This window comes from Canis aureus, chromosome 9 (assembly GCF_053574225.1).
Source record: "Canis aureus isolate CA01 chromosome 9, VMU_Caureus_v.1.0, whole genome shotgun sequence".
Lineage (NCBI taxonomy): Eukaryota > Metazoa > Chordata > Mammalia > Carnivora > Canidae > Canis > Canis aureus.
The window spans coordinates 39712456-39727177 of record NC_135619.1 but is presented as its reverse complement, the minus strand read 5'-3'; the positions used below and the strand labels follow the sequence as shown (position 1 = coordinate 39727177).

Here is a 14722-nt window from a genome sequence, read left to right as displayed (position 1 = left end):
GGACTCCCCTCCCCCAGCCCTCCGCAGCAGCCCAGATGTCCTGAGGAAAGACGGATGGGCAGAGGCTGGCTGGGGGTAGAACTCCAGAACACCAGGCTTCTGTCCCTGTAAAGGAAGGGATCGTGCATTCTGGGGCCCACCTGAAGGCAGACTGCAAACACACACTGGAACATTCCCAAAAAGAGAGGCTCCGCCATGGCTCATCTCTCTGACCTGGGCCTGGGTCCTGCAGATGACAGGCAGTTCTTGGGCACCAGACACAGTGTGTCTTAGGTCTTCGAAATGGAAATTTTTGCCTCAATAAACTGGGTCTCTGAACAAAGACTAAAGCATCTGACCAGTATTTACTTTGCCACTCCCCCTCCTGCTACTGCCCTGTCTTTGTTCTTCCCTCCCTCCACACTCAGCTGAGGCTCCAGGAGGACAGCCAGTGGACAGCACCCCCCAAACCCCCCTCCCTGAGCTGCAGGTGGGGGAGGGGTGGGGGGAAGGGAGGCCTGGATTCCAGGCTGTAAATGCCAGGAGGCTCAGCTGCTGACACAAGAGCCACTGATGAAGATGAAAGGACTGTGAAGTGAATTTAACCTGGAAGAGCAGGGCAGGCTGTGATCACTAGGCCTGCCCCCCAACAGGGACCCTCCCCTCCTCCACCCTGGCTTAGCAAAGCCTCACTCCTCCCCACCCCCATTGTTAAAGAAATATAGTCTCACTACCAAAACCAGCAAATAGAACAAAGAAGAAAAACCATCCATCTTGTCACTACCTTCGTCATCCCCTGGCAGTTTATTTGGCAAAATTTCCTTCCAGGCTTTTTTTGGATGGGCTAGGTTTGCCAATTCACCGTCTTGGACAGAACCTGATATGGATACATGCCACTAATCCTCATAAATCCTGTATTATTTCCTGGGCTCTAACTTCCTAGTTCCACCATTTAGTGTATCAGATTTTAAGCAAGTGACTTAACTCCTCAGCGCTTTATCAACTCAGCAAAATGAAGATAATAATCACACCTGTCCTAAAGGGCTGTTGTAAAAAATGCAAGCAGCAAATAATACATGTTAGGTGCTTATGACGGTGTCTAACACCGTATCGTTCCACAGTGTAATATTCGTTACCACTTTACTGGCTGAAAATCTCCATCCAATGGTCTACTATTTAATAGTCAAATCCTACTGCTGAATGCTGAAGTTGTTCCCGATATTTTCCTATTATAAATAGCGCACCGAAAATTAAACATCTTTATGTGTAACGTTTATTTTATTATTTAGGCTAGTTTCAGAAATAAAATCAGCAGATGTCAGAGTACGAACATTTTTTTTTTTTAAAGATTTTATTTATTTATTCATGATAGTCACACAGAGAGAGACAGAGAGGCAGAGACACAGGCAGAGGGAGAAGCAGGCTCCATGCACCGGGAGCCCGATGTGGGATTCGATCCCAGGTCTCCAGGATCACACCCCGGGCCAAAGGCAGGCGCCAAACCGCTGCGCCACCCAGGGATCCCGAGTACGAACATTTTTATGAATCCTGATCCAGATTATCAAATTATTCACAAACTATTACGATTCATAATACTATGGCAAATGTATGAGGATGGTGATTTAATTATATATTTGCAAGTAGCGTGCATTATCATGAAAGAACTGGAGGCGGTAATTTATGAGCTCATAATCCTATGAAGCAAACTTGATAGATTATCCACCAATTTGAAATTTATTTATTTATTTTTGTTTTTGCTAAGAACAAGTGTGTCTTCAAAATTCCTACTTTTGGGGTATTTCCTACCCTTCCCTATGGAGTCTGTGCTGGCCCTGGGAAACCCCAGGACATTTTTCTTTGGTGTAAAGAAGGAAGTGGTCATCACAGCAGTGAGTTTTACTTTTGAATAGTGTTCCGCATGTACAAAGCATTTCTGTCTTCTCTCCTTTGGTCCTCACTACAATCTTGCTTTCATTTTAACCATGAGAACTTTAAAGCTCAAAACTATTTTAAGGTAGGCTCATGCCAGCTCAAGGAAAACAAAGTTGGAAGAACTCGGTTCTTCCATGTCCAAGGGCAATGCCCCTTCCATAGCAGCAGGCTAGAGGGGAGCCGAGGCAGATGGGAGGTGCTGAAGCAGACGCTGAATCAGTGACATGGGCACTGGTGGGTCACAGCACAGAGCTGCCTCCAGGGTCAGCCTGACCCAGAGATGAACCTTGTCTCCCCTACTTACAGTCCAATGACCTTCTGCAAGTTACCCACTCCCCAGGGCTGGGCATGAGAGGAGTAACAGTTCTCTAAGGGTTTTTATAATGAATAATGAGATGATACTTTGCAAATAGCTGAGTGTGACCCTAATACCTCACCTCAGCTCACTCCTAAATGCCGACCTTGACAGTTCAGCATAACACACGGATTAGCATCTCATTTTAGAGGCCATGGCCTGCCAAACAGAGTAGCAGCTACAGAGTAATGTAACTGCTGTAATTCCTTTTGTAATTAACATTTTCTATTCTGTATTGTTAGTTTTTCAACAGCAAGTGGGGATTGTTATTGGGGATTTCTGACAGATGCACAGAAAATAAATGCCATGCATATTATGGAGGCTGATACTTTGCAAACCGGAGAGAAGGTATAAACTGTATCAAAATGAAAATTGCGTATCTCTAGTTCAGCATGAGAAAATTCACTTGATTCTTTAAGTTGGTTCCCTCTACTTTATCATCTAGACTTAGGGTGAGAATTCCTCTTATCCTTTGCTTTGGAGACATCTACTGTAAAACACAAATTCTAACTCCCAGTTCTGTTCCTATCGCTGGTGGAGAAATAAAACCACCTTGCAGTAACGACCGCCACCTTGTGGCCGCACATGAAACTACCGCTAGGGAAAGGCGAGCCAGCGCTTAACACCTGCTAAACCTGTAGAAATTGTGTTATATTTGTTATATGGTAAATAATAATAATAATTTGTTATATGGTAATAATTCATAATAATAATTTGTTATATGGTATAATTCATATTTTTCTAGAAAACTCCGCACTGCTTATGCTACTTTCATAGGGCTCTCAATCTGTTCCGGGTTTAGGTCTTGTTCTACTCTACCATAATACAATCTAATTGTGGTGACCTTAGACAGTTCTACAGAATCATGGGGATTTCCTTTTGCAGGCAAAAGTCCTCTGGAGTTCAGTGTGAGATACTTCTTTATTTTTTCATTAGAGTACCTTGAAACAACAGCCACTGCACTACCAGACTAAGTTCACTAACTGCCTGTCAACGGTCTGATTCAAAGGTTATCAGCCAGTAAGGATCATCTAACTTAACGTCACAGAAAACCATCCACTCTTCGGCTCAGGCCCTGAACAGATGATCTGGGTGTAACCCTGTCTGGCTGCCTGATTCATGGTATAATCCTGAGGCTCAATCTTGAAATGCAGGCAGACAACTGGTATCAACCCTCTTGACAAAGGTGTTTTTAAGCCTCAGCTGCTACCCCATTCCCCTCTGAGATAAGAGCTGGATGAGAAAGTGAGGCTGGGGGAGGGCCTTCTGTAGGCAAAGAAAGCACAGAGCACAGGAAATTGAATTTCAAGTATTCTACAGGAAACAGAGACCAGAGCTCCAAAGGAACCCTGGAGTGCAGAGATGGGCAGTCCAGAATCAGGCAAGGCAGCAGGGGTAGTGTGGGCTTTGGGGCCCTTTAAATGAACCAAGGTGAGGTGAGGAGCATATGGCCCCCTGGAGTCCAGACCATGAGGAGAAAGGAGTGCAGGGGCAACCAGGACCTATGAAGCCATTAGCTGATGCCCCAGCTCCTTCCCAGATGCATGATCAGCATGGGAAGTGCATGTAGTACATCCTCATGTTGCCCAGCTTCTAGCCTTCCCCAGCCTGCCCCTTCTCCAGGCTGCAAGTGGTCCTTAACAGCATAGATGTGTTCTTCGTTTAAGAGACACTTAAACTGGGACACCTGGGTGGCTCAGGTCATGATGGGGGGCGGGGAGGGGAGGTGTCCCAGGATTGAGTCCCCCAACAGGCTCCCTGTAGGAGCTTGCTTCTCCCTCTGCCTGTGTCTCTGCCTCTCTTTCTGTGTCTCTCATGAATAAACAAACAAAATCTTTAAAAAAAATAAAAAAGAAAGAGCAAGCTGCTTAAACACCTGTGAATGCTCAGCCTCACTCAGAAGTATGCCAATGAGAACTCTGAAGAAACCATTTTTCAAATCTGTCCAATCACTGACATGATAGGTTGCATGGTATGATGGGATAGTGGGGAAAAGAGGCCTCACACATGGCTTGGAAATCTGAATTTAGAAATACAGGCAAGCAAGAGAGAAGAGTCTGGGCTCTACAGTCAGACTTCCTGGGGTCAAAACCTCTGTCTCTTAGAAGTTAAATTTCTTTAGGCCTCAGTCTCCTTATCCAGAAAATGGGAGTGGTGCTAACTTACTGGGGCTACTCTAAGGATTTAATGAGAAAATGCTCATAGACACTTAGGACAGTGCCTGGCATACAGGTGATAAAATGTTAGCTATCTTTAACTGCTATGGAGAAGAAGCTGATTGGACTCAGTCACAATTTTCAATGCACATAGCATAGGCCAGGCAATACCACTTCCGGTTGCGTGTCATATAAAAATAATAGAACAATATGTAAAGATACAAGGGGACTCAACGCAACATTGATTGGAATAAAAGAGTAGGTACAACCTAAATACATAACAATAGGAAACAAGTTAAATAAATTATGTCATGGTCTTAAAATGGAATACTATGCAGCTATTTTTAAAAATGAGGCAGCTAGATATATACAAATATGACACAATCTCCAAGATATATTATTACATTAAAAAAATAAGGTGTAGAATGTGATGTAGAAGGTGATGTATACTACCACTTGTGTTTTTAAGAAAATACAGATGCATATATGTTTATGGGTGTATGTTTTCATGTTTTAAAAAATTTTTCAAGGGACGTCTGCATGGCTCAGCAGTTGAGCACCTGTCCATGGCTCAGGGCGTGATCCACGGTCTCAGGATTGAGTCCCATATCAGGCTCCCTGCCTGGAGCCTGCTTCTCCCTCTGCCTACATCTCTGACACACTCTCTCTCTCTCTCTCTGCATCTTTCATGAATAAATAAATAAAATCTTTTAAAAAATAAAATAAAAAGTAAAATAAAATTTTTTCAAAAGGCTACGCATCAAATTAGTAGTAACTGTTTCTTTCAGAAAAAGGATATGGATATTTAGAGAATGCTTCTATTACCCATTGCAGAAAGTTAGCTTTTTTTCATAGTTAAAAAATACAATCTGATGTTATTCCTCTGCTTAAATTTCTTACGTTTGCTCTTAGACTAAAATCTCAGCTCCTAAAAAAAATAAAATAAAATAAAAATAAAATCTCAGCTCCTTAACAGAGCCTTCAAGGCCCTTCACGGCTGGGCCCAGTCACCTCTGCCCCAACAGTTCTCTCCACAACCACCCCCCGGCAAGCCTCCATTCTTCAAGCATGCTGAGCTTTATTTACACCTCACACCTTCACTAACCGCTACACCTGTGCATATGCTGCTCCTCTAGATGGAACGTTCACCTTCATTTTCGTTGCCTCATCATTCTAACTCACCCTTCTGGTCCAAGCTTAGCTGTCCTATTTTCCCTAGAAATGCACTGCAGTATCCCAGTACAGCTGGGATGTCCCTGTTCTCCTCCCACACCTCCCACGGCCCTGATGGTAGCAGAGATAAGGAGTGTGTCCCGGGTTCTCTTTCCCAAAATGCCTTCTGATTTCAAGAAGGTTCTGAAACATCTGTGGCAGACTCTCTGGGTGCCTTCTCAGGAGCCATCTCTCCTGTTTGTTGAAGACAGAAGCCAAGTTCCAAGCCTGATGCTAAAGAGACAGCAGAGTGCCATGTCCCAGGGGATGAGTCAACGTTAGTGGGAGTCAACCAGGGTAAACCTACTTATCTTTGCTAGATATTTGCTCTTCCAGTATCCTTTGCAGCTAAGGGTGAGCAGGTGATTTTTTCTTTCTTGATAAAAGGAGAGTGGCCCATGATGTCTTTGTGCCTCTGTCCTATGCTTCCTGCTTCAGATGCCTTCACATGAGGTGTGAAGTTGAGGACTACGGTAAATAACTTGAGACCCCATGGGGAAGAGATGCCGCATGTCATTGAACAACTAATCCAACACTAGCCTTGTCACTGCCAGACTTCAAGAAAAAAGGGGTTGTAAAACGAGCTAAACCCATCCTTTCTATTTATTACATACATGACTCTTGGGTATTCTGTTAACTGCAGCCAAAAGTGTTCCAAACTGGGTACCATAATAGAGTAGACAGACTTGAATCCCAGGATCGGTTCACAGAAATCAAGCAAAGGATCCCTGATTGAGGCAAGGAGCAATGCCTTGAGACTTTACAAATTAAGTTTCTCAGGACTTAACCCTGATCTGAACTTTTGTGCCCAGGTCATAACTAGTTCAGCATTTAGGGGTAAAGCTAAGGTCAAAGTCACCAAGATAAGCAGTCCATGACATTTACTCTGTTCTTAGACTTCTGTATCCTTCACTCTGCTAGAGAAAGCTTATATACGAAGACCTTTTCAACCTCAAGATGATCCTTCTCTAGAACAACATGACAGTAAGCAGTTAGTTCATTGGTTTCAACTTTCTTCCAGAGGTCATGAGAAGTTACTGGCCATGAGAAGTTATCTCCACATGGCCCTACAATGAGAGTTCATCCCTCAAAACTTTGATGCATTGCTTTATGAAATCTTCAACATCTCATTGTCCCATCTCTTTAAGAAATGAGGCCATTGAGGTGGTAAATGGGAGTGTTACTTACAGGCGTTTGAAAGCAGCAGAACAACTGTGTGAGGAAGGGGTGGTTGCGAGCCAAAGATAGGATCCTTTTTTCCGTCATCGTGCATTCCACATCATCATCCTGCAAGATCACGTCCTTCTTCAGCACCTTCACAGCATAGAGCTCTCCTGTTTCTTTTATTCTTGCAAGCATCACCTATGGCAAAGCAAGAGAAGGGAGCACAGGCATGAGAACTCTGGAGATTCTTAGGGTGTGGGAACACATGGGGGACAAAAAGGGCCTGGCACTTGGGAAGTATGAGCATGCTGTATGTACATGCACACTCAAATGACATACATGTAGGATATTTACTTTAACCCAGACACCTATCAAGACTCACCTTCCCGAAGCTCCCCTTCCCCAACACTCGGATGAACTCAAAGTTGTCGATACCAAGTCGGCTGGAAGAATTAACTCCGATCCCATTTCCCTCTTTGGTGTTTTCCCTCCCCTGTCGTCTTAGAGTTGACCTGGAAACGAGCTTCTGCAAAGAGAAGTAGGAAAACATGGAGTCAGAGGTCACAGCATGGGCATGAAGCATTTATGGATGGAGAAGACCTTACATGCTGCCTCAACTCTCAACACAACAGGTGGGGAAAGATCATTTCAGCTTGATATGTGATAAAGTTCTGCCATTCAAAACTACCTCAGTACCAGCTCCTGATATGTGCTTACTGTATTTGAGAAAGAAACATTTTAAAATATATCTAAGCCACAGAGAGTTTCAGTGTGAACTCAAACGGGCGTGTATAAAACACGAACGCCTTAGTCTGGTCCCTCCAGTGGCTTACAAGTGGCTTTCCACAGGATGGTCAGATTCCAAGAGCGCCACCTGGTGTCCACTTCATTCAAAGAGCGGTTTTCACATTTTATCCAAGGATCCATACCAGGATGTGAATGAATGAAGCAATATTTATTACACAATATTTTAAATTATATAAGAGAAGTAAATTAATATAACTAGGATAATGAATGAATGTATGAAGGATAAAATTTTAAATACCTCTCATCAGCCGTCTTCAAAAAAAATAAAAGCAATTGTACATACACACATACCTAGCTTTACATTTTTAAAAAATATAATAAAATTGTTGTTTCATAACACACATTTTCTTTTTTTTTTTTTTGATAGGGATAACACACATTTTCATTTAACACTTTGTCATGTGTATTCTCCATATCCTTCAAGAACATGAGTTTTAAGGGCTGTCCAATATTCTGTTTTATGGATATATCACAGTTTATTCATTAATTCCCCTGCTATCAGAAACATAGGTTATCTCCCATTTTGGCCAATTTAAATACTACCATCATGAAAATCCTTGCATGCAAATCTTTAAAGCAGGGTGATCAAGAATCTAGGTGCTCAAGCAAGCTGCCTGGGTTCAAATCACAGCTCAGTAACCTGATCCTGTAATTTTGAGCAAGTTACCTACCCGTTGTCTCTGTGCCTCAGTTTCTTCTAACAAAGAAGATGTTATAGCCTCTGCCACACAAATTATTATGAGGAATGAATAAAAGCACATAAAGCACTTAGATTGGTGCCTGGCACATTCAATACACATGAGCTGAGCTGCTGTCATTATCATCATGATCATGAGCATTATCTATTTTCTTAGCTTTCTGGAAATGCAATCTTTTGGTACAAAATGTAAATCTTGAAGACTTCTGATACACTGTCAACTGGCCCTCCAGAAACGCTGATCACCAGCACAATGAGAGCTCCAGTCTCACCATACTGAACCAGAAGTAGGTGTGGCCTCCTCAGTGGGTAACCCACCCCATCTCAATGGTACAAGCCCTGTCACAGGGAGGGATCTACACAAAGGCAAGATGACTTGCAGATGTCCATCGTGGGACATTTATAAGACAAACTACCACTAGACAACAGATCAAAAGTCTAACATTCTGAAGCTCTTGACCTATTTAGCTGAAAACCCCCGGCTTATCTGGAGCAACTTCTAAGCAATGTTTTCAATAAACAACAACTGTGCAATTGCTTGAAGCTACAAGGATTTTACTTACTCAATCCAATAAAACAGTGATTATGGATATAAAATGGATCATCTTAAAAATCCAATTGCTTTTAGTAGTTTCTCCCCCAGATCTCTGATCATAAATATTGCAAGATAAAAAAACTTAACTAGCTTGAATCTCACTTCCTCCACTTAAATACTTCCCCTGGTTGGGCTGGTATTAGCTAGAAAACTCTAAGCCAGTATTTCTCAATCTTTTGTTTTAACCCATTCTTCTCTTTTGATAGACTTAAGATTCTTTTTCGTGTCGTACTGTCAAATAACAGGTAATTTTGGTTTTTTCACTTTTAAATATCATAACATTAAAGATACTTGGTTCAAGGGACAAATGACAAATGGCACTGCCTATTGTGCCACTTGGTCTGTCTTATTCCCATTACATTTTAGGAGCCCTGGTGCAGGCTGAATTCCTTAATCTATGCCCTTCGGAACAGTTGTCCCATGCACTAGAAATCCCCCTCATGGCATCAGCATCCCACCTGTCCATCCATGGGCTAAACATCAGACATTGCTAACACTTTCCTGAAATAAAGGAATATAATCTCAGTCCAAGTCCCTAATCTACCCATAACAAGGAAACAGGGTGGTGATTATGGACGTTTCTGGATAACCCAACAGTGACAGTGATGGTGCTTCCCTTCCTAAGTACCCAGAAACATTTAACAGTTAAGTCTAGAATTTTCCTAAACCGGATATCAAGCTAAACCTTTCACAAACCACAACAGTAGCCATGGCTCTTTCCCAGTGCTCTGCAGGCCCAGCCAGGAAGGCAGCAATAGGACATGAGTCTGGGAAGCAGTTGAGGCTCTAACGGTCACAGCAAGTGGAGGTGACTCAGGGAGGCTGTAAGACAAAACATGCCCACGGCAACTGACAACCCCACCCACTCCCAAGAGCCAAGAGGAAGGAACTCCTGATTGTCGCTGAGCTTGAGAGATAAATTCACAATCCATAAACAAAAACTGCAGAACAGCTAGACTCCAGAGCTGTGGAGAACCTCAAAGATCTTCAAGTTCAACCCCGTTAGAGGGGAGGAAGCAACTCCAGAGTTGCTAGTCAACTATACTGCAGGGGCCCCAGCTAAAAGGAAAACCCAGGGCCCTGGACTCCAGGGCTGTACCAGACCACAGGAAGCTAATTAAAAAAAAAAAAAAAATCCTTCTTCTGCTTCCTGCTATATCTGCATGCTTGTTATTTCATGTCATATAACTGTATACAGAATCTTCTTGGTGGAACAAAATGCTCTTAAAAAATACAATAAATCTTGATTATTGTGTTTGCTGAGATTAGGAACTTTGCTTATGCCACATGCACTCATTTGGACTTGCCACATCTGAACAACGTCTAAATTGCAATACATTGCAAAAAGCAAAGTCTCACCGAGGTTGGAGAAATATTTCCGGGCTGGAGGCCCATTCCTGCCAGGGTCTTGGCTAGCTCCACTGCATTTACACCACAGTTAGGTGCCACGTTCGCCTGACATCGAATGTGGACATTCATCTTACATACTGGAGGGGGGGAAGAGAAGAGAATCCACATTCAGGAAGGTGCCAATTCAACATACACTGCAAAAAAGAACTTTAATAACCTGAAAGATGATGACAGAGGAATTGTACAGGCTGCACAATGCCATCTTCTCATTAAACTGAATTCACACTCCAAACAAACTCTGACATCTTTCCCATTTCCATTTTATGCAGAAGCAGAAAGCCTGGCACACTGATAAATAATAAATTTCAAATCCACTTTTTCACCGTGACTTGATGAAAGACATTCATCTAAATGATAGGTAGTAGTCAAAGCCGATTTAACAGCACGATTCAATACAGAAATCAAAATGCTCATCCCAGTGAAGTTTCAGTCAATTAACAAGGCATCATGTCAATTGACTCTATGCTTTTGCCTGTATCCCTCAATAAAAGGTAGCAATCTAAATGCCACATATAGATTGCTGTTCAGACAGGATGGAAACGGTGTTTCTGAGAGAAAAACCTCTAAAGCTCTCTTTCTGAATATTGTTGTGGTTGGGTGGCCCTCACAGCACAGGGTACAGCATCCTGTGGGGCTGTGGTTCTCAGTGCTTGCAGCCTGTGCTTCTAACTACTTCACGGGGGAGAGAAGCAACTTTTTTAAAGGTCAAAGTAAATGGCAGTTGGAAGAGGAGAGAAGAGCAAGCTAAGTTCCTGGTGCAGAGGTAACTGACCTGGGAGGATGAAGGGACCCAAGGTCTAATCAGCAGAAAGTTCTGACACAGTTTCTTTACTGGGGCCCTGCTGATTGGGAGGCAGAACTCAAACCACAGGCAACATATTCCTGCATCAGGAGTGTCAACCCATCGTTGGAAGCATGCACAGATCCAGGCTCTGCGGGGTCTGGATTTATGTAATTTAGGGTGCTCTCTTTTAGAGAAAGAATATCCAATCAAGTGGAGAGTTCTGGAAGATACCCTTGCAGGGAAGGCACTCTGAGGCTTAAGCTTCATTAGCTTCATGGTGAAAGCCAGTACAGAGAAGCACACCTGCAGTGCCCTCTCTAAAGGACCATGTGACAATAAAAGCAAAAATTACAGGAGATGGATCATTGTGTGTGTGCTACCCTCAGGCCACGAGGGACAAGAACAATGCAGATGAGCCCCACACCTGGCCCTGCGTGACAGCAACAACTATACAAAAGCAGAAAGTGACTTTTGCAATGAAAGCCACACCTAGGGGTCACCATCCAACTTCAGATCAAGCAGTGCCTGAACCAAAGCTACACATGAGCTGGTTGCTGTTTTGGTTGAAAAAGAATTATTTCATGTTTCTAGGAAAAAAGAATTATTAAATGACGTTCTAAAGAGATTTTTAAAATTTGCCCCTCCTAAAGACAGGTGACTAGTCCCTTTATGTTGGCAGAGCAGGCTTGGTGAGTCCAAACACTTGATGGAAGTTGTCTGGCTGCAATGACATCAACTCTGCCTCCCCCAGTGACTCAGGATTTATCTAGAGCTTCAGGCTGAAATTCACCTGTATTTCTGCAGGGGACTGCACCCCATGACAGCCAGACTGTCATGGCAACACTCAGTGGGAGACAACTTGAAACTCCCTAGCTCCTAACAGGACAGGAATCACACCTTACTCTCAGACCCTTTGCTAAGGCCAAAGTTCCCAACTCAAGCTCCATTGGGCAGAGTTACTGAAGCACAAGTCCATGGCCAAAGCTCAAGCATCCTTCACCCCACCTACCTCTCCAATCTCTATCCACCTCTTTGAGGAAAAGACCCAGGGCAGCTTTTCTTGTGCTTTTACTCGATTCCTGCTTATTTCTGGTGAGGTCGCTGGACCTACTCTCCTGCCAGTTCTTACTCATAACCGAAGCCTCTCCTTCGGCCACCTCACCTCCTACCACCTTCCGTTTCTGACCAAGATCCCATTTTTTCCTCTTTCAAATATCTATTAAAATATGCAGCAACTAGCAGGCCCTAAGCACTAAACAGATGACAGCCAGCTACACAGAACACTGAGTTTAACAACTGGCTGAATAGACATTTAGGAAATCTTTTAGACCAGATGTAGCTCTCTTTACATGCCTGACCAGGAACACATAAGCACAGACTACTAAGATATAATTCACAAAGTGCCTCAAACCATCGATCCTAGGTCAGAGGCTGAGCCTATAGGATTCCGAAAGCTTGTAGCTTGGTGCTTTCATGAAGTGGGTACCCAGCACCCTAGCATCTCACTTTTACACTGAAGTCCTTGTCGCATTATCCCCCAGAGCAGCGAGCCACAGTGATCGCAGAATGTTGGTACTTTGTAGTTGTGAATACTGAACTTGTGTGGGATGTTGATTCCGAACCTCTGTTCAGCAATCTGTAAAAGGGAAATAGAAGCACAAGAGCTAGAATGCCACACCAACATCTTTTGTAGAAACTGTAACAGGAGGCCCCCAAATGCAGTGTTACCATGACACCTGAGCTAGGTAGATTATTTCACTGTACTCAGGCCTTCCTCGCCAGGCTGAGCACATTTTCTAACCAATAAGACTAAAAAGAAGGGGTGTAGTGTGCATCAGATGGTTCACCATTTGGGGAGATAAATGGTGATAAATGACCTTTTTATCATCTTTATATTCAGGCTGTATTTCTCTCCTTGACAACTCCCTCACACCCATGTCTATTTCCTAGAACCTTTTAACTTCAGGATTAAACAGGTCTCTTATAGACCAAATACACTTGCTAACACCACAGGCTTTTCCAGATATTGTATTGGTGGGGACCTGGGAGGAGGGGGTGGCATCCAAAGGGCATGGAACCACAGAAGGAATTCATTCCATGGTGACACTCTAGTGGCTTCCTAGTGGCTTTGCCCAGCATTTGCATTTTACAATCTGAGTGCAAAGGTCCTGCTTTAATCTCACCAACTGCTTCCAGCACATAATCAGACTAGGCATATGCTCTATGGTCTATGTCACAATTTGGTTTTGTTTGTTTGTTTTTAAAGATTTTATATATTTAGTCATGAGAGACACAGAAAGAGAAAGGCAGAGACATAGGCGGAGGGAGAAGCAGGCTCCATGCAGGGAGCCCGATGTGGGACTCGATCCTGGTACTCCAGGATCATGCCCTGAGCCAAAGGCAGATGCGCTCAACCGCTGAGCCACCCAGGCATCCCTATGTCACAATTTGAAACAACAGCAGATTCACATGTGACAAGGAGTGCAGCAATTATAACTCCTCTTGAAACTTTGCTGGTCTCTTTCTCATAAAAGCAGTAGCACGTACCTCTGCACGTGCTCTTGAGCAGTCGTCCTATCTGTGTGCTGCAAGCAATACTGAGCTCAAAGTCAGACTCTCCCATGCTTCTGCAAATCCACCACTCACTGTCAGCAGTACTCCATCTGCTTTCTATCCCCACATTTAGATTGTGCCCAGCCCGGCTGAATGCAATGTGAGTGACAAGAACAAGATTCAAACCTTTATATATAGAAGCGCATCCTCCCTGAAATTTTGGAAGACACCGGAGGGGGCTAACAGTCACCTTATTGAGGAGGCACAACTGACAGTTAACAAATACTTTTCACATCAGTTCTATCTTGCGTAAGCCTCACAAAAGTCATGTGAAGGAAATAGAAATCACATTTTAAGACTGAGACTGACAGAGAGGTTAGCTGGCAGAGGCTGGATTCTGCATTCAAATACTAGTCATTTGATGCCAACCTCAGGGATCTTTTAAGCCCTCCAAAACTCTCTCCAAATTAGAAAAACTGATGCTGAGAGCTTGTGACCAGCTGGTCACTAATGGGATCAACTCAGGGACAGGTCATGCTACACAAGCAGAGAAATAAAAATACCATAAAATAAAAAGGAGAGAAAATTCAATTCTGATATCACCATTCACCTCAAGGAGTGTGGAAGGGAAGTAGAAAAGGGATGGAGTGAGAAAAATAGAGAGAGACAGACAGACAGACAGAATAGAATTGATGTGCAAATAAGCTTGTGCAGGCACTTAATTAGCAAACTACGATCTTCTTACCTTTGAATCCATTTTGTTAATATTGTTCTGGCAAGTGCAGGCTGTAACAATTAGATGATGGCAGCGTTTATGGACAACACAGGTGCACACTAGGGAATTAAATGCATGGTTACACATTTATTAGAGGCTCACGGTCAGCCAGTCCTAATAGAGTCAACAAGGGCTATACCATGCCAAGGTGACTTGATTTGGGTGTCTGGCCCACACACGGGCATCCAGGGCACCCACCCCTCCCATAATCAATACCATTACCCTAACTCATGCCTCTGCTCACATCCAAACTATTCGCACTCACATCTTGAGCCTACTTCATCCTTTCTGTCTTTAATAACA

General features: G+C 43.4%; 1 protein-coding gene across 1 annotated transcript in view; it reads right to left on the bottom strand.

Moving 5' to 3' along the window:
* PRKCH (protein kinase C eta) overlaps positions 1-14722 on the bottom strand; it is a 233599-nt gene that overhangs the window by 96115 nt on the left and 122762 nt on the right. Inside the window, exons 5-9 of the mRNA XM_077909543.1 lie at positions 14390-14478; positions 12598-12727; positions 10257-10384; positions 7181-7324; positions 6823-6996 (exon numbers count right to left, since the gene is read on the bottom strand). Coding sequence (XP_077765669.1) covers positions 6823-6996; positions 7181-7324; positions 10257-10384; positions 12598-12727; positions 14390-14478 — 665 coding nt within the window. The remainder of the gene's footprint in view (positions 1-6822; positions 6997-7180; positions 7325-10256; positions 10385-12597; positions 12728-14389; positions 14479-14722) is intronic.